The sequence below is a fragment of the Mugil cephalus genome, chromosome 3 (assembly GCF_022458985.1).
Source record: "Mugil cephalus isolate CIBA_MC_2020 chromosome 3, CIBA_Mcephalus_1.1, whole genome shotgun sequence".
In the NCBI taxonomy this organism is placed as follows: domain Eukaryota; kingdom Metazoa; phylum Chordata; class Actinopteri; order Mugiliformes; family Mugilidae; genus Mugil; species Mugil cephalus.
Genome location: NC_061772.1, coordinates 22,539,034 through 22,559,564, shown reverse-complemented (window position 1 = coordinate 22,559,564; position 20,531 = coordinate 22,539,034). Strand labels below are relative to the sequence as shown.

The following is a 20,531-nucleotide window of genomic DNA, read 5'->3' as shown; positions in this document are numbered from 1 at the left end:
ACAGACACACAAAAAGCAGTATAAGAGCAACTCAACAAAACATGAAAAACTGGTGCACATCTGGTGCTTGACTCCTCGACACCGAGTGAGCTGTGAGTTGATCTGGCCTCCAAATTCACTAGATCCCAAACTAATCAAGTATCTGTGTGTTGATCCACCATAGAGGCCCCTCCCCTCACCCCATAGGACCTAAAGAACCCCACTAACAGGCTAACTCAGGCTGAAGAACCAAACTGTTTCACACAATCTGCTGGGACCTCAGAGTGAGAGGCATCGTTTAGGATGTGTGACAGTTTAGCCAGAACACTCCTCTCACCCACCAGAGACCAGACGACGGTCCAGGATGGAGCTGGCCCTCTTTATCAGCTGATCCAGAACAATAAGCTCCACCTTGTGCAATTACAACACTACAATACTGATAATATCACACTGACAGGAATCGGTCAGCTGTACTATGTTGCAATGAGGAACTTTACACTTCCTGACAATGCTTCTGTACTTTTTACAAAAGATTGTACACCTTGGGATATTTATTTGTGATTTTACTTGGGGTCTTTCCGCCGCTTCAGTCACCGTCAAATACAGAAATGTGTTCCTCTTATTCCAACATCCTGAACCTTATGGATTGCACCGAATAGTGAACATAATCGTGGTCTCGCATAGAAAAACACAACATCTAGTTTTGTCATGTTCAGCATGACATTACATTTTGTTTAGTTCTCATAGTTCCTGTAAACTATGAGAACTTTTTTTTTTTTTAAAACAAATCCAGATTTAATCTCAAAGCTTCTTAAATGTTAACGGGCAGGGGACATTAGTGGACAGTTTGCTAAAATTAGGTAGCTGTAAATAAGCTTTAAAATGTGATGCTCATCAGGGCAGTTTCATCTTTAAATTGACCAAACACTGGTCATCTGCCTCCTTATCGCATCTACCCAGAGACCCACGGTTTTTTACTCTTTGTGACCCTCCTTCTCCACTGGGACACCAGCTGACACCACACACCACACACGCACACACACACACCCACACACACACACACACTCAACCAGGTCCCTTGAGGTTGAGACTAACACAATGTCATTATCATCCATCGGATTGTACTTGGTCACTGCCCATTCAGTCTTGCTGACGTGCCTTTTGTGTTCGGCAATTCTTCTCACAGAAACCCCCCACCATACGCCCCGACACACACCCCATCCTGCCGTCACCCACCCACCCACCCCCCCGAAACCACCCTCCCACCCAGTCTACTGTGGCCCATCTGTAATCCCATCCCCCACCCTGCACCCCCATATCCGCCCCGTCTCGCTCTACACTTCTCCAAAACAAACCAGCTGTCTTGGCCGGTCGTGTCCCCGGGGGCGTAAACAGGTGCCGAGAGGGCCGCGGGGCCTCAGCATGTGACACATGGCAGCACGCTCCTCCAGCCTTCTCCTCCAACCTGCCAACACACCAGAGAGGGGGAGAGTGGTGTGTTTTACAGATGGAGACTTGATTGTTACTACAGATGAGACGCTGTTGACATAAAACCTTTTCTCTTGGTCAGACCATCAATTCGCACTAAACCTTTATGACACATTAGTAAACACATCTTTGAGAATTTCCTCATTTAATAAATCAAACCTGATACTTTATTTTTTACTTCAATACATTGTTATGTGCCGTGAATCAGCTTTACGTGGGAAGAAAGAGCCTTGACGTGCCTTCAAGTGATACAAAAATATACAGGGCTGTATAACCAAAATAGATAAAAGGGAAGGGGTCTGCCCTGCTGAGCCTGAAGCCAGCTGTATTTTTGGCACAAACTACACACTGTGCACAGAGAGGAGGGGGAGTAGTTCTGGACGCAGGTCAATGCGCCTGTACGCACATACCAAAATGGTAACCGCAGGTTGACGCTACTATTCTCATATGACTGCGAACTGTCAATGGAGCCACTGACTAAAGGCTTTCACTTATATTCCATATCCATTGATTGAGGGCCATTTGCATTCTGACTGTCACTGCGAGTTATTCTTCCTTTGTGTGACACAAACTGAAATTCGTCAATGGAAACCCAGCAAGTGCACCGGCTTCTTCTTTGTGCAGAGGGTTCGCAACTTTTACAACTCTTTAGAGTGCTTGCTAACAAGAACCCAAGTTTGGAAATTGCTCTTGAACGCAATAAACGCTTTCTTTTGAAGCGCAAAGAACAAAGGCAGCTTCACACCCTAAACCATCCCACCGCTATCACTCTCTCTGTTGAGCTCAGCACTGCCGCGCACTCTATTGTACATCTGGCGCTTGACTCCTTGACACTGTGTGAGCTGTGATTATGTGGAGGGGGTGGTTTATATCCTTTATGCATATGTGCGAGCATGTGCATAATGCTAAGCTATAGTTGTGGTTTAGAGGCGCAGTCTAGGTGCAAGCCAAAACTTACATCTTGTTGAGCGGGCAGACAAGCCGGGGCAAGTTAGTGGATCACCTTCTGCGTGCGTCCGTGACTTCTATCACCTTCCATCTTACAGCAATTCCCGAGTTATTCAGCATGTGGAGGCAAAACAAACCCAGCAACATTTACTGGAAAGTCCTGGGATGGAGATGCTGACTGTCAAACGTTGAGTCTTCATACTACACACAGGAATGCGTTCTTATGCAACATGAGACGTGTGACTGTCAGAAGATGAATATATGAATGTCTAAAACTGAAATCCTGCCCTAAAGTAGTTTTTGGGCTGCAATTGTGGTGCTCTTGAGGGGAATTGGGATGACAATGCACACAAGAAGCTTGTTTATGTGATTTTCTTTTATGTTTTTCTCAGTTAAAACAGAACTCGAACATCCCTTTTGAGACATCACCGCTGTAACCCATATAACATGCAAAGAAAGAAAAATAACTTCACCACCAAGAGAACATTCTCACATGCAACTAAGTGTTTACTCAGTGTTGCATAACTGAATCAACTGATTGGTGTATGTGTTATTGTGACAGCTTATTTAGGCTCAGCCTCCTGCAAGTTTATCAGGGAAAAGGCAGGCATTGTGCAACATCAGAGAAGCACATTTGGCCCAGCTGCTCACACTGGCCTTTCACAGGTCTGCTGTGCAGTCTGAAGCCTGAATGGACACTCTCAGCAGCAGCTCCTGCATTTGCATTTGATGCAGACTTCTAGCAGACTTCAGCCGGCGGACCCAGTACCGCGGAGGACTCTGAATTTAACCAAACTTTTTTTCTTTTTTTTTTTTTAAATCTATGCTTTCAGTATTCAGAGATGCGCACGATCAACAAAAAATCTTTTATTAAGTGTTTGAGCTAAACGTGCAGTTTATTTGTGGTTCAAAATTTGTGTATTTGTGTGTTTTTAAAGAGAAGAATTAAAGTAGTGCAGACGGAACTACTTCTTCTGGCGGAGTGGCACAGAGTTCACGGCGCAACAGACTACCGGTGCACACAATTCGCCGCTGAGCTCCAGACAGACGCACTGAGTCCGCTAAAACTGGAGGCTTTAACTCCGAGATGTTTCTTTGATAAACAACAACAACAACAACTCGTCTTCGGTTGAATATCACTCACATTCTCTGCTGTTTGGACCGTGTTTTAGCAGCGACTACCCCCGTGTTTTCTTTCTTTTTTGTGTGCGTGTGTGTCCCGACCGACGGACTTGTCGACACTGGACGGACTTGAACTGAACTCAAGATGTCAATTTTGCCTTTCACTCCCCCCATTGTCAAAAGACTTTTGGGCTGGAAGAAGGGAGAGCAGAACGGCCAGGAGGAGAAGTGGTGCGAAAAAGCCGTGAAAAGTCTGGTAAAGAAGCTGAAGAAGACGGGACAGCTGGATGAACTAGAGAAAGCCATCACCACCCAGAACATCAACACAAAATGCATCACTATCCCAAGGTAAGAGGAGTTTGTGTAGACCGTGAACGCAGCATCTTAGCGAGCCGAGTAGTTTTTTTGTTGCGTTTAATTTCAGCTTTGTTACATAAAAACTCTTCTTTTTTTTTTAAGGTTACTATATGTTTCTTACACGTGTATCGCATCATTACTTGACTCAGAAGTTGATATTTCCACTTCCTTTGCTACGTCAGTGTATCAAAACTGTCTTTCCTTTACGTTTATAAAACAGCAACATGGTGGTTATGGTGACGCTTAAGGAGCTAATACTGGTCCATGAGCGGGGCTAGCAAATCACCCCGCACCCCCCCCCATCCCCCCCCCCCCCCCCCCCCCTCCCGGGTTAGCTGCTCTGCCATCATGTGCACACTTTACATTAAGTGAACTGAGGCCACCTTCTTCAGTCCAGTTTCTTGCGATCAGACTGACATTCAGCTGAGGTCGTTGTGCTGAAAAGAGGATATAGGCAATGCATTTACTAGCCTGCAGAGCACATGCAATGCAAAAGCACTAATGGAGTCCAAGTTATATAACTTGGCCTTAATCTGGGACGCTTTCTAGCGTTGTTAGTGCGTAGGCGAGTCTCCCTTTTTCTCCTTCCACTGCCTCCATACAGACATTTGTCCATAGAACACGTTATTTAGAACAAATAAATCATCGTTTGGCATCAAATTACTGCTGGCATCTGCGGTGATTCACTCCTGTTATGATCAGCCAGGCTGTGACAGGTAAGAGCTGTTTGTAAACAAGAGTCTTGAGTCTTATCTCATCGTCTGAACTGTGTAGAATTTAGCATTTGGTCTAACTCTTAAAAATTACATTTCTAATTGCACTCATACATTCTGTGCAGCAGTTGTGTGGCTGTTTCTCCCTTTCTGCAGCTTGACTCGTGAACAAGCACCCACTCGCACACGCAAACACACTCCCGTAGTCCTACCCAGCCATATATAAGTCTCTGTACATCACAATAACACACGGTCGCCGTCTTTGTTTCACATTAACCCACTTTTCCTAAGCCAGAATCTGAATCATATCTGTTACCTCACATGCAAGCATTTTTGTCTTGGTGTTTTGGTGCAATAATCAAACAAAGAACATATATATAAGTCTGGACCATAGCTTTTACATTCTGTTACTTCAATAATATTTAAATCTGAACATTTGTCAACTCCCAGGCTCCTTTTTTCTTGCAAACCCTGACAGAAACCACAACAGTACATCTGCCATTTTTATATTCTTTGTGTATTTTGTATAGTTTATATTATTTCTTATTTCTTTTTGTGTTGCATCAAACATCACAACAGATTCATTGTGTGTGAGCATACATGGCAGTAAGTCAGATTTTTTTTATTGCTCAGGAAATCACCTGTGATGTAAACACACTAAATCTAAATACATCGCTTTAAATTATAAAAGTAATTTCATCCTGTTTTTTTTAACATCTTGGCAAAACAATTGATTTTCCAGACATTATAATCATTCAATACCACAACATTGTACAGCACACCTCCCAAAACAGTGATAAAGTTAACCTCTCTGTAAGAGATTCCTGAAAACCAAACATTATGACATCCAGGTTTTGTTGCAGGGTTGTAATATCAGACATCATTAATTTCAGTCTTGTGCCAGGAGCGTGGCTTTGCAGTGATTTGTATTTCCCTACTTGCACAATGGGAGCTGTGGTAAGTGACAAATAAAATCCCCTGTTTTTTTTTTGTTTTTTTTGCTTGCGTGATCACTGTCTCTCTTTCACATGTGGGGCATTGAGATTTAATAGCACATTCTGTCAGATGAAAGCTGAAGCCCACGCAGGGCACTCCCACATTCTTGATTGCCGCAAGTGTGCATATCACAGCTTGCACAGGCCCGGACCACCGTTCAGAGTTAAGCCTACCCGGAAAGTTAAATAATGTTTGCCATGATCCAGGTTTCATATTTCCCGCAGCTAATGCGGAGGGGAAGAGGCAGAGTGCATTAAGATGACCCCAGATCAGAGCTGGCTGTCAGTGTGGACTAACAGTGTCCCTGGAGAGCTGCTGTTTCTATTAATTCCCCTACGTTCTGGCTTGCTGACAGCAGCTGCCTGCGTGTTCAGGCCTGTCCGTGGGGAGGTCAGCTCCTATCTCTCTGACACATGAACTCCCCGATGAGGTTCATCGCTGCCCCTCTAGACAACTGTTTGCAGTGATGCTGAGTGCTGAAGGAAGCGGACACTGTGCATTGATTGGGTCAATAGTTGCATCTGGCAGAAATAGCATGTCCTGTATCAGTGGAGGCAATTTTAGTTATTGGAAAATTTGAAATAAAGCCTGAACAGCAAGAGATCTCAAGGCTAATGTTTTTTCTGTTGGTTTTGTCTGAAGTCATACGCTCTTTGAAGGATCCACTATCAAACCTACCATACAGTCATTCAGCGGGTGAAATTGCGACGCTTAGGGAGAGTTAGCTGTGTTTAAAGAGCTGTGACCTGCAAGTTAACTTTTAAAATAACCTGACAGTCTCTGGTTAGCAATCCACAGTATGACTACAGTATAAAAACATGTTGTGTTTGGGTGGGACAAAGCTATTTTGGGGTGTGGGTGGTTTATGTGGGAAGTGGATACGTCCCAAAAAGTTTACACTGGAGATAAAGCCTGCATCTCTTGAAAAAACATTAGTCACCGCCGCTTTGACTTTCATTCCCATTTGAAGTTGAGAACAACTCCTATCAGTCTTTCACCATCACTCACACAGGGCTATTTCTTTAATTGCCCTTTTGGGGTCACTGGATTTGACAGTAGGTTGTTTTTTCTTTTTTGAGAAGCAAAGTGAAAATTAAAGCTCCTGACCAAGTTTGTGTCACTCCCCCACAAGCAGTTGTGGGATTGTGGTATTGACCTCGCTCTTTTCTCCATTTCGTCTTTTAAAACTCTCTCTTCCGCGAGCTGTAAAGTTGGGTTAGTCACAAACATTGGTGTGTAAAGTGCGTCAAGCCATGAAAGAGCGACCAGATTCCAATGGTTGAGGGGTGGAGGTGAAGTGCGGTATCCTGTAATTCTTGAACGTGACTAGATGACTAACAAATGTCTTGTTTATGCAGTAAGAGCCATTTATAAACAGAAGGCAAGTGTGTTTTAGTTATAACAGGGTAAGGAAAGTAGGCTCACAAAGTCACTAGAGGGAGGTAAGGTTTGTTGTGCGGGTCAACAAAAGAAAACGACGACTCCTGTTTTCTAAGAAACATTTGTGTGTTTTTTCATTTGGCAGTTGTTTTGATTCTTCCTTTACCTTAACCGAGACGATAAAGTTTATCTAACCCAAGGGAAGTAGATATTTTAACCCAAACCCACGACCTTTCTGTAAACCTAACTGAGTCATTTTGTCCCAAAGCCTGCCCAAACATTAACCAAAGTGGTGTCAAGCTATGATCTGGTTTTATGTTTGCGGAAGTGATTGCTATCTGTTGGAAGTCACTGACGTCATCTTGTTTTCCTGTTTTTATATTAAATTTAGAAGAAGCGTTGACCATCTTCCTACTTGTCAAGGCTCATAGTTATTTGACAGTGTTTTGTGTTGATGGGCTGGGAGTAAAGCAATCGTGTGTGATATTTGTAACTGTGCATTCATTCAAAAATATAATAATTTTATGTTTATGGAGCAAAAAAAGCAGAACAGAAAGCACATAACGTGATCATTTTGAAGTTCGTCTTCACTTCCCATATGGCTCAGAGATCTGGTGCATTTTAGCTCTGAATGACAGAGCTGATGCATTTTGCAAAACTTATTTAAACGATGACCTTCACTGAGACCAGTTGATGCCATTTGCCATTTTCTTTTCATAGAATCAAAAATACTTTTTGAATGCCTGAAACAGAATTTGCAGAGCCCCACTTCTTAACGTGTGTCCTACACTTTCCGTTACTTGTGGTGCAACTGTGGCACGCTGAGAGTTTCTAAATGTGTAACTTCCTCACCGCATAAATTAGCTCTGTTCATCATATCAGTTGCTTACATCGGGCTATGGAGAAGATCTGCATGGTATGAGAAAAAGCTGCTGTAATGTGTAATATCAATGTCAAAAGTTTTCAGTGATGAACTACTTCTTGAGTCATTGCGCTCACTACTAGCTCGCCCCCGAGTAGAAACATATGAATGTGAGGGTTGCTGACAGCAAGCTGAGGCTTCCCCAGGCCGCGTGGTGTTGATGCGTTGCCCATTTATCCAGGGTTGTACCCGGCAGAACAGTGACTAGGAAGCTGCCACTGTCTAATCTAATCTAATTATGTTCCTTGTCTGTAATGGGCCTGTGGTTTTTGACAACTTTTTGTAACATAGACTACGGGTAAACCTTGTTACAGTTTGAGTGTCTGTGGATTAAGTGTTAATAGGGTTAGTAGGTGAGAGTTGTCTGCAGTAACTGAGTGGGGCCTAGATGCTTACAACTACCGATAGTCTTAGTCTGAGACGTTTGTGGGGCATGGGTTAATGCAGAAAATGACTTGTATCTTCATCTAAACCTGTGGAAGACACTATGCACAGCGATGTGTACGTAATTATGTCATATAATTTTCAGTTGACATGTTTTGCAGTTGTACATTTCCCCATTCCCCACTCAGGTTTAGCCGAGTTTGTTAAACAGAAATTATCCAAGGTGTGCGATGTGTGCAGTGGCGGTATGTGGTATGTGAGGGTTGTGTCTTTTCGCAGAGCCTGGGGGAGTAGATTCCACAATCATACCTACCTTGGCTTGGTTTGGGAGAGGACCTGCTTCTTGTGCACACACATCCCTGTTGGCAGCGAGACTACTGTCTGATTCACCCTGCTGCATGTCCGGGCAGGACTGGAGCGAGTCCCAAGCACACAACAAAAAAAAAAATAAATAAATGAATGCACTAGAGCACATCGATAGTAAGGGCGCACAAAAACATGTCACCTTTCGACTAGAGTCCAGAACTTTGTTTCTTTACATGTCGTTGTCTAACTGGGTTGTTCAAATGCAGCAATGGCAAGTTTATTGGATTTCTTTTATTTATTTAGATTTTTGTACCAAATCAGAGCCCCACAATCACGTACTCAAATGAGTTCTACTTTTGCCTCATTTCTAAATAACTGAGGATGTTTCTGTTAGCCAACTTCACTCTGTGTTGTTGAGAGCTCCAAACACATGGCCATTTTATAATGTTGGGCCACTGGTGAGCGTCTCTTGCCCTAGTTTTTGCCAGTAAGTCCCGTATCATTGGTTCTAGTCCTCGGCTTTGCAGCCAAGGATTCGTTGCGTTGAATCGGTTCGCGCGACAAGTCGTCGATTGGCTGTACGGCTTCGAGAACCATTGACAAAACTAGGCAAAACCATGGAAGTTCAAAGGGCACACGGAAGGCTTTTATCATTTTACGTCTTTGTCTTATCTGAACATTCATCTAGAATCACAGTTGTGCTTCTTTGTCTGCTACCAGCTAATAGTGTTTTCCACTTTTTGTAGTTATTTCCGTTAACACAGAATGTATGTACCAGCTGGCCCTTGGCTGTAAGTCTTCACATTGTATTCAAGAGCAACCTTTTGGCTCAGACACAAGCGACGTGAGGTGACGTGTCCGTCTGCAATGTCGGCAAGTTCTTTGATGTGAATTTGGAGTGTCTGTATGTTTGGAGATAAGTGGGGGAATACGGAGAGCTGAAAAGGCACTGGGGAAATCCCTGTGTTGTGTCTGGGGCTGGACAGCCTGTTATCATAACAGGATAATGTGCTTTAATGAGGGAGAATGAGGCATTATTGAATGACAGAATAAAAAACTGGAGACAATGCGAGCGAGAGAGGAATTGATATTCGAGTGTGAAAGGGAAAGTTTTAACTACAAAGCCAAAGGGTTTAGGATGAAGGCAGAGCAGTGGGCAGGGTGTTTGGCAAGCAGCAGTGTCTGTAGCTTATCAGAAGGAGACTGTGGTTTGTGGGGTTTGCATGGAAAAAATAAATCAAATTACACCCGCTAATAGCTGAGATAGAACTGGTTTGTTTTCCAGCTAGACAGCAGCTGACATCAAGAGAAGCATGTCTGGGTGACAGACAACGTTAAATACACACAGACGTCGCTGCTAAAAATATATTGCATGTACTTGCTCTGCATCTTCCTTCGCCCGTTCCAATGCCACAGGTATCTGCTGTTCATACAGCGGTCTAACACATCCTGTCATTCAGAGGTCTGAGCATCCTGTCTTTATCAGCTCATAATGCTTGTCTAAACTGTGCGTACGTGTGCTAGTGGATATTTGTGGTTCCTGTCGGTTTAGTATTTCCAGTTTTGTTTTTTGAATCAGTTGCTAGACAGCACATGGGATGCATGAAATTTTAGTTGCATGGATTAAAAACCCATTTTCTTATAGTGCCTGACCAGAAGTCCAAAACTTAAAAAAAAATAAAAAAAAAATAAATAATTGTCACACGTATAGAAATATAGTATGTCTAGTATAGTATAGTATGTCGTATAGAAATTGAGAAGTAGTGTTTTCTCATATTTGAGAGGAAGAGCTCATCCAATGTTGCAGATTCATCCCAGAATAATAAAAAAAAAGTTAAGTTTTGTATTAAAATGTCCCTGTTTGTTCTCCTCCTCTTTATCTTTTAGTTATACTTAGGTGTGGTCAAAGGTTTTCCGTCTACACAGACACACACACACACACACACACACACACACACACTCTCCCTCATTCCCTGAGGCAGCTTTCATGTCAAGTATCACACCTGAGTCATCCGAGACGGCCTTGTTCAACAGGGACGAGGTGCAAGACAGGTCACAGAGAGTTTATGTGTGTTGTCTGTCTGCGTGCGGTTGGCGGCTCTAATGACGGTAATAAGTTGCCCTCCTCGGTCGAGTTCAGGATTCCCGTCATTGTTTGATTTTGCTGACAGAAAGGAGATACTGCTGCGAGGCGAGGCAAGGCAAGGCAGACCGCGTACACCAAGTGACTGTCGTGCGTGTGTTATGGTGTTTACTTGTAATAAAATAGTTTTGACCTTAAATAAATGTCAAGAGGCTTCACCTGGCTGCTACTGAGTGATGTCAGGTAGTGATCTTTTCTGCTGCTGGTATTATTGATGTTTAACTGAATAACCATTTCTTTAAATCCTTGAAAAATCTGTGTATGGAACTATTTAATGTGATAAACCTTTAATTTAGATTTATATTGTGTGTGTGTGTGTTATACACCAAGAAAAAGATGTGATAGGAGCTTTCAAGCTGCACAGCTAAATGGAAAATATATGTTTTAATGTCATTGTGCGTGTTTGTGTGTGTGTGTGTGTGTGCGTGCGTGTGGTTAGTCAGCTCAGAGGAATGCTCCCTCTGCCTGCTGGGCCTTTGAGGAGGGCGTGGGCTGCTGTTTGGTTTGCGGCTTGCACCACGGGTGGAGGGGTTAGAGACAGCTCTGCCTCAACTTGGCCCCGGCCGTCTCACTATTTGCGGGGGAGTGCACATGCACAAGGCAGAAGCACACGCACGCAAGCAGACGCGTTCACCAGACAACAAATGTGCCTTTGTACTTCACTGGCCACCACCACCACCACCGCCACTGCCGCCGCTGCCGCTGCTGCTCCTGCTCCTGCTGTTGTTTTTGCTGCTGATCTGCAGCTTCATGTATGTGGGAGGATAATTTGTTGTGAAGGAGCAGAGGAAGACCAGTTTTCAGACGACGAATGAAAGTGAAATCTGTGCTTCCGTATTAATTGACGCCATTGACTGTATATACTGTGTAAACCATTGTGACGTCACCCATTGGCTCCTCAACCTCAAAAAAGAAGCCCGAAGTGGGCGGAGCTTCACACCGCCCACACAGTTTTTTGCACGTCCGCTTTAGTATTTACGGCTTCTCAATCTCTGTGATTTTTGAATTGATTGTTTTGGATCAGTAAAGAAGACTTGGGGATACAAACATTCATATGACATGAGTCAGTTCAGCTGCCATTGCTGTAGATGAAACAGGAAGTAGAGATAAAGATTAACCCAACTGGCGAAAAAGACACAGCGCCACCTAGCGCTTGGGAGGCGTCTTTTACAGCACGAGTCTTACTAACAAGCACAGTATGAAGTATAAATGGTGTAGGGTCTGTGCGTAGATCAGTGGCAGTACTGTAAATTAGGCCTCAAAATACGGAAAGTGAGCAGTGGAGGTGTTTGTAAAACTTGGCCGACGCTGTAGAAATGTAGAGGCCGTCTCTGGAGATGCCGTAATGGTCCAGGACTCACTCAAACTCTCATCAGATGAGTCATAGAAACGAGTCAAAGAAACATGAATCATTGTTGAGCACTGGTTGAAAAAAAAAACTCTGTTGAGCAATCATATTTTTAGTTTTTTTTTTTTAAACTGAAATGTTTTCCCAAGATGAGGCGGCGCTCTAAGTAAAAGAAACTTAAGCCAGGAGCTGCGTGGACATGTCATCTGATACAGTGACACAAGAGACAGGGGGGAACGGCAATCTGAGGAGATTCTTTGGACCTTAAGGACCTGACCTGTGAGCAGTTTGTTGTTATTTAAAGAAGAAGACTAGAAGAATTATTCCGTTACTGATCCATCATAGAAGAATTCTCACTCTGCATTCAACCCCTCCATTCATATACACATGGAGTAGTGAGTTGAAGTGGGTAGTGCAATTTGGGGATTTGGTGCTTGCTCAAAGGACTTTTGGTGTACGATTTCACTGCTACTGTTACAACAATGCAGCATGAGGACACACATGCCACTGTTCCCTCCCACACTTCAGAAACCTGCAGAGTGGGTGAAGTGGGTACTCAGAAATCTTTGTATGGTGTGAAGTTAAATGAGTCATTAGCTCATCTGATTCTGATAGTTAGATTCATACGCCTGTTTACTCAGTTCTTTGGCGGGATTCAAATACAAATTTTTACATTTTAAAGGGTATTTTACTTCTTGCTTGACATTTGAGAGCTTTCGCTTATATTCTTAAACAAAAATCTCATATGTCTCAGAAAACCTCCAGTCATAAACAGGTTCTGATGCACCCTGCATCACTTTTAATCTTTCTGCTGAATAGAATAAATGATAAACTTCCTTTGTCTTACGTAGCTACAGAGAGAAACATTTATGTCTCCGCATGAGCGTATTTTTCTCTTGGTTTTTGCTATTATGAGAAAGTTCTCATTTTCATTTTTTGCTTTTGTTAACTGAGCACCAAGCTCTTACCACATCTGAGCTCATGCAGCTGATTTATTTATTTGGTCTCCTCAGATGATTCAGTCGGTTGACTTGCCGATGGAACGGGATCGTGAGAGCGGCGTCTGTGATTGGCTCTCGGATTCTTGTTTAACATCTTTATCTGAACTGAAATATCAAACACCCAAGTATTTTCACAGCAGCGCGATCATCAGGAATGAATAAACCGTGAATCAACTGATCAGCATGAGTCAGGAGAAGGCCGGCTCTGTACGACGGTTTGCGGTTCTTTCAAGCCTCACAGTTAATAGAAGCTCTTCCAATTTTCCAAAGAGCTATTTCCTTTCTCTAAGGCACCGAGCATTTGTACTAGCTGTTCATTGGCTCCGGTCTAAATGTTGTATTCGCAGACAAGTGGCCCAGGCAGAGACTACATGAGGTGACACATTCGGCCTTCGCTGCCAGTAGATCTTAGATGTTGATTCGGTGTGTCCGTTCCTGTTGTGAAATCACACTCGAATATTATTCAGGCGGATGTAATATCCAGATGGAGGATCTGTTTAAAAGAATGAGCTAACATTTATGTCACTGGGCTCGTTTACCTGCTTATCCACTGCCCCGCTGAAGGAAGAAAAACTGCGAAAGCCGAGGAAAAAAAAAAAAAGTTATTGATGACTTACATCTGGAATATTCTCAGTCATTCATCATTTTGGCTCAGAGAGAGAGACACGCTGCTCAGCTCATTGACTATTAGCAGTAAAACTAATGGGTCCCAGTCCTCCGTCGTCTCCCCAGCTTTTTGAGCCCAGACTCTGTTATTTGTCGTCTAGCCTTGTCAGTCATCTGTCTGCTGGTTTCATATTTCACATCAGGGCCCTCCCCTCGCTGGTCCCAGTACAGTATGATATCACCTATGGGCTGCAGTCAAACTTTCTTCTCCCTCGCGCTCTGTTCTCGCCCCCTCCACCTCAACCTTTTGTTAGAAAAAGAAAAGTGTGATGGCTTTTCCAGAGACAGTGGGAGGTGTGTATGCGTGGTTCCCAAGCCAGTGTTTGTGCACTTTTTGTTTTTTTTATCAAGTTGATCAAAAGAATTTATTCAAATTAGAAAATCTTAAAGAAAAAAATGTTTTGAAACAAGTTTTATTTTCACAAAATGTCAATAGAAAACCGATTCACATAAGTCTGAGGACAGTGGCACATCAACTCGATTGTTTTCCAGTGTCACACTGCGGTGAGAGTTTGTGGCTCTAGGTTTTCCAGTGTGTCACCCCCTGTTCATTAGCTTTTCAGCAGATTCATCATGTTGACTAAGGTAAACACAACAGTAAAACTGAAAGGCCGCATAAACGCTTTCTGGTTTTACATCTTTATCAAATCTGCGCATTTCAGTATCCAAAACATTACACAACAGCATGATCACCAAGATTTGATCAGCATGATCCAGGAAATGCAAGGTCTCTATGGTGGTCTGTAGCTTTTTCTCTCTAACTTCCTAGCCTCCCAGCTAACAGTATTTCTTCCAGTTTCTCATTATTTCCTGTTTCCTATGTGCCACAACTGTAGGCTTTGTGGTGTGTTCAAGTGCAACTATTTTGGCCAGACAAAGGCGTCAAGTGACATAGTGCATGATCAAATATAATAAATAATATAATAAACTGTTACCAAATAAATCTGTTAGCTGAGGTGTCACTTGGCTCATCATTTCATCTCTACTGTAGAGCTAATTCCACTGTTTTCAGCTATGAACCATAATAAAATCTAATGAATGATTAATTCTGAAACAGAATGCAATGGAATATTAAAAAAAAAAATCCACCGGGGGCAGATTATAACCTAGTCAGCCCTGACCAAGCTGAACATACGCTCACTTGCCACTTTATTAGGTACACCTGTTCAATTGCTTGTTAACACAAGTAGCAAATCAGCCAATCACATGGCTGCAACTCAATGTATTTAGTTATGTAGAGGTGATCATGACACTTGCTGAAATTCTGATGAAATTATGAAAGGGGATTTAAGTGTCTTTGAATGTGGTATGGCAGTTGGCGCTGGTCTGAGTATTTCAGAAACTGCTGATTTACTGGGATTTTCATGCACAACCATCTCTAGGGTTTACAAAGAATGGTCCAAAAAAGATAAAATATCCAGTGAGCAGTAGTTATGTGGATGAAAATGCCTTGTCGATGTGAGAGGTCAGAGGAGAATGTGCAGACTGGTTAGAGATGATAGAAAGGCGACAGTAACTCAAATAACCACTGCTTTCAACCAAGGAATGCAGAATATCATCTCTGAACGCACATTACCTTGAAGAAGATGGGCTACAACAGCAGAAGACCACACCGGGTGCCACTCCTGTCAGCTAAGAACAGGAAACTGAGACTACAGTTCACACAGGCTCAACAAAATCGGACAATAGAAGATTTGAAAAATGTTGCCTTGTCTGACGAGTCTTGATTTCAGCTGCTACATTCAGATGGCAGAGTTAGAATTGGGCGTAAACAACATGAAAGCATGGATCCATCCTGCCTTGTATCACCGGTTCAGGCTGGTGGTGGTAGTGTGATGGTGTGGGGGATGTTTTCTTGTCACACTTTGGGCTCTTAGGACAAACTGAGCATGGTTTAAATGCCACAGCCTACCTGAGTATTGTTGCTGACCATGTCCATCCCTTTATGACCACAGTGTACCATCTTCTGATGGCTACTTCCAGCAGGATAATGCACCATGTCACAAAGCTCATATCATCTCAAACTGGTTTCTAGAACATGACAATGAGTTCACTGTACTCCAATGGCACTTGATGAGGTTTCATCATTGCAGTTTAGGGAGGTATATTCAGAACTTGGAGGATTTGCTGTTTTTATCCAAAGTTGCTACTAACTTATCTTATTGTCTGATATTGCATTGCCCTCCAATAAATAAAGTAGCCATGATGCTCATCCTCTTATGTGATGGTCTAAGGAGCGATAGAAACAAAGTCAGCTTACAAAGAAGCAGACTATATCTATCTTTATTTTCATAGCCATGTAATGTGTTGGTTTTGTGTAATTCTGCAGTTTGAGATTCTTTGAATAGAGTAAAAGTCGTACAATAACCGGCCACGTCAACAAATTGCGTCTGAAGCAGGTGAAACTGTTTCAGAGAAAATCAACATGCTGCACAATAACTCCGTGTGTTAAACCCCGAGGGCTGATTTCAGCTCCTTGTCTGGAATTAGTGAGTGATTTGTCTCTTCACGTGTTGTTATAGGAGGGCAGCAGCCCTCTGCTGAATGTCATTGGACTGCAGCCCTGTTGGTCATGGCTCGACAGACTGGCCGCAGACTTTATGAAAGGCACAAAGGCCATTTCAGCCCAACCCCACACTCCCACCCTCACCCCTCACTCAGTGCCGGGACAAATGCAGGGCAGTCAGGATAGTGGGACACTGGGACAGACGGAGGAGAGGGAAGGAGGGGTACTGGGGGGGCTCAGTCACAGACACACTGAGCTGCCCTGAGCTGTTGAGACAGTCTGCCAGCCCTATTGTCCAGCAGCACCCTCCTTTCTTTATCCATCAGCCACTTTGTCCTCCTCCCTCTGAGCTTTCAAAGCACAGATTGCGACTGGAGGCCCTGATGTTTACATGCAGCTCCAGACTTCAAATATTCGAAATATTTTTTAATTAAAGCCTGAAAAACCAACACTGGACATCAACTGAAATATAAAGTCTAAAAGGCGCTTAGTCTAAAAGGAGGCTGTGTTTGCTCGCATCTTTTTTGGAGAGCTTAGACTTTCATTTGAGCTCAAAGCTTGGCACAGAGTTGTAAAAAGTCCATGTCAAAGGTCTAAGCACGCGAGGAGGGAGTGTGTGTTCAGCACTGCTGCACAGTATTGGGAGTCCGAACACCCACAGTGTATATATTTGTGTCTCTGATCGTAACTGGGCATGCCTCAGAGTGTTTGTTTTGGCCCCCTCCTTCCCCCAGCTTAGTGAAGCTCAATCTGCTGCGTCTGAGTCTGTTTAGTGAGTCAGCCAAAAACACAAATATCTTAAAATTTATGTATCTACCAATCCTCATAATCACTTACAGGCATCTTCCCGTTTCAATTCGATTTATCTTAATTTGAGAAAGCGTCGTCTTTTGTATCTCGGTCTCGCTGTGTGCAGATTGGACACAGATGGTCGGTCCCTGTCACCCACACAGACAGACATGCTGGTCGGGTGTAAATGTCAGGTTCAGCCTCAACTATGGGTCAAAGCACATAATGATGTTGACACGATTTCCCCTGCGGCAAAAAATCTATACCAATTTGTCCCTTTCATTTTTGGACATCAGTCAGAAAACCTCAGTCACTTTGTGTCTTGTTTCAGTCCGATAGATGAACTGAATATGAACAGATGTAATGTTTAATTTAAGAGTGTAGATTTTTTTTCCTCCTGGAAATTAACTTATTGTACCTGAGGTGAAATAATCAGACACTATAATTCAGATAACAAATCACTGGCAAATCATTACGCTAAGAGAAATAATGTATTTTAAAAATGCCATTTATTTACAGTAACTCATGTGATTGGAAATTAAACAGTTTTGGTATTGGGTTGGACAAAATAAGCCACTGGACAGCTCACATTAAGCTTAGTTTGCATAATTGTTGATGATTTATTGATAAAAGAACAAATTTTTAAAAAATGGTTTAATCATCATTTTCATCATTTAGGTTTAAAGCATAAAAAGTTAATATATTTTTAAATTTAAAACATCTCATTGCAAATTTTTATGGTATAAAAATCCCCTAAATTAGCTTCTGTTTCTCCAACGTGAGGAATATTTAATTTTTTATCTAGTGACACTAATGTCGAGAGTCCTTCGCCCTCAGATTTGACACTATTCGTGAAGTTATCCCCCTTCTCGTTTTGTCCATCTTGTTGTTGACCAGTTACGGGCGCTGTAGAGAACAGCTGAGGGTTGAAAACTGCTTGTCTGAATTCTTGGAAGGTTTCAGATCCCACCCATGTCCTTTAAAGCTTCAGTCCGGAACACACACACACACACACACACACACACAAACACACACACACACACACACACACACACAGAGGAGTCCGGCAGGGAATTTGGGGTCATAGTCAACCCCCTCCCTCTGCCTCCCCTCCACCCTTAGCTGAAGTGTTTTTGCTGTATCTGAGGCCGCCTGTTTAAACAGTGCTACCGGCTCTCCCTCTAAGCAACAGGCTGGGGCTCGATGGTGGCAGGGGAGTGGTTTTCACTGTCAGGATTCATTCAGCGTACTGTCATAAACAGTGAGTCATTCGGATTGAAAGGAGGGTTGTAGCGTGTGTCTGGACCTGCCTCATAGGTTTCATGCGCTCCGTATTATGTCTACTGCCGCTGGTTTACTTTTAAAATCAGCGTTCGAGTCGGCGTGACTTAACTGTCCGTGCAGACACTTCTCCTGATGACCGGTATCTGTCGACGCAGCCATCACTCAGACTGAGCTCGTGCCAGAGGAGCAAACTGGATACTCGCTTTGTGCACGGCATGAATGAACTGGTGCTTTTTCTTTGTCTTACTAGAAAAATTTGGGGGCTGGTTTGGGAATTGCTGCCTTTGTACACCTGGAAACCCCACTGAGACATTGCACTGCTCAAACTGGCGCTCCGTTGCCTTGAAATAATTAATAATGGCCCAGTAGGGGATGTAGTACCTAAGCTTTAAATCACATTACTGTCTGCCCGAGGATTGGGGATGTTAGTTATTGTTGCTGCTGTATGAAGTCAGACTGCATGTTTCTGGTTGAGTGTAGATCCTCTCTTGGCGTTTTGCACATGTGCAGTGCAGCTTACACTTGGCAACGTGAGTCATACTTTTTCTTCAAAACAATAACGGGAAACAAGGACAATAAGTAGGACACCAGATATCTAATACCACTACAGTTTGTTTCAGCCCAACCAAACACACATATCAGTGACTTCAGATTAGCCCCTTCTCTGAACATTTAACACAGTTATAGTAAAAATAAATAAATAAATACATATGCTTTTGATTGCATAGTTTGTGCTTTTATTAAATAACTGTTTTTCATTTAGAGAGTCTGCATTGTGGAGGTCCACCCTTTTACCACCAAAACAATCCTGAGCCCTTTGCATGCGGCACCAAGACATTAGCAGCAGATCCTTTTTAAGTCCTTTAAGGTGTGAGGTGGGGCTTCCGTGGATTGTACTTGTTTGATGAGCAAATATCCTCTGACACCTTCCTATCAAAAAATCCAAAATGCATTTTAAAAAAAGGCAACTGGACACCCTCTTGAAGACGTTTTGCCGCTCGTCCGAGAAGCTTCTTCAATTCTAAGAGACTGTTGGGAAACTGAGGTTTTAAATAGGAAACTCTGTGGGTCAAACCACCATTAAAGCGTCAAACCTGCCACCAAGTTACGCCACAGACATATCTTTCTGTCAGTACCAGCATTTACTTTACTTTATTAGCAGTTCGAACTACTGGATCTCATCTGTTGGGTAGGACCTCATGGGCCGGCCTTCGCTCCACATGTGCATCAGTAAGCACTTGTCGCAATGACACTTTCTTTTCCCTTCTTGAACCAGTTTTTGATAGCTACTGACCACTGCAGACCAACTACACCCTACAAGAGGTGCAGGATGTTTTCACTAACTCACATTGGGCAATCATTTCGTACCCAAGCACGTTTTCCCCCTAACATCTGGATTCTATGGAAAACATGAGTTTAACCGTACCGTGCCTTAGTACAGTACGCTCTCCTGGCGTGGTACTGTTGGAAGAGGTGGACTCTGGCACGGACCGCTTTGTCACGCATGCTCACAAGTGCTGTTAAGTATACGATGTGCGAAATGTAACCATGACATATAAAGAAACCGACCATCCCTCCATCACAGCAGCAATGGCAGCGGCAAAGGGGTCACGTTGGCTGACTCCTTTGAACATAGCTTACAAAGAACAAGAAAGTCCTTGCAGCATTGTTGCAATGACTTGCATTGTTGTCTGGTTCCCTTTCCACCGCGCTGCTGTAACCGCGTACAAACAACAGCCACTTTATGATGACATCGCACCATGTGTATGTTGTGTATCAGTGTGATGACGTATGTGCCCGGGGTGACTGCGCTTCAGCCTGCTTCGTTCCGGGTAATGTCAAGCGTGATGTGAATTAAAGTGCGAGCCGGTGGTGGGCGGAGCAAGGGCGTGTCATTCATGGTTCTGCATAGTATGGGACAACTGAGTGCCCTAAGTCATCTGGCCATTAGAATTTGCTCCTTGTCGGAGTCGCTCAAATCTTTCCACTTCCGTTTTTCCTTCCTCTAACACATCAACTTTTGAGGACAAAATGTTCAGATCCCATCCACTGACAGGAGCCAGCGTTAATCACGTCACCCGTCAGTGGTCCTAATGTTATGGCTGACTGCTGTATGATTGCTGTTCCTCGCTGCAAATGAGGTTTCCACCTGTTTCCCTCGTGTCATCTGTTGTATAATTCACCATGATTCACTTTTCA

The 20,531-nt window shown here is 43.3% G+C and overlaps 1 protein-coding gene across 1 annotated transcript in view; it reads left to right on the top strand.

Annotated features, from left to right (window-relative positions):
* Positions 1-3,053: 3,053 nt before the first annotated feature.
* The window catches only part of smad3a (SMAD family member 3a), a 28,129-nt gene continuing 10,651 nt past the window's right edge, over positions 3,054-20,531 (top strand). Inside the window, exon 1 of the mRNA XM_047580498.1 lies at positions 3,054-3,885. Coding sequence (XP_047436454.1) covers positions 3,683-3,885 — 203 coding nt within the window. The 5' untranslated portion in view covers positions 3,054-3,682. The remainder of the gene's footprint in view (positions 3,886-20,531) is intronic.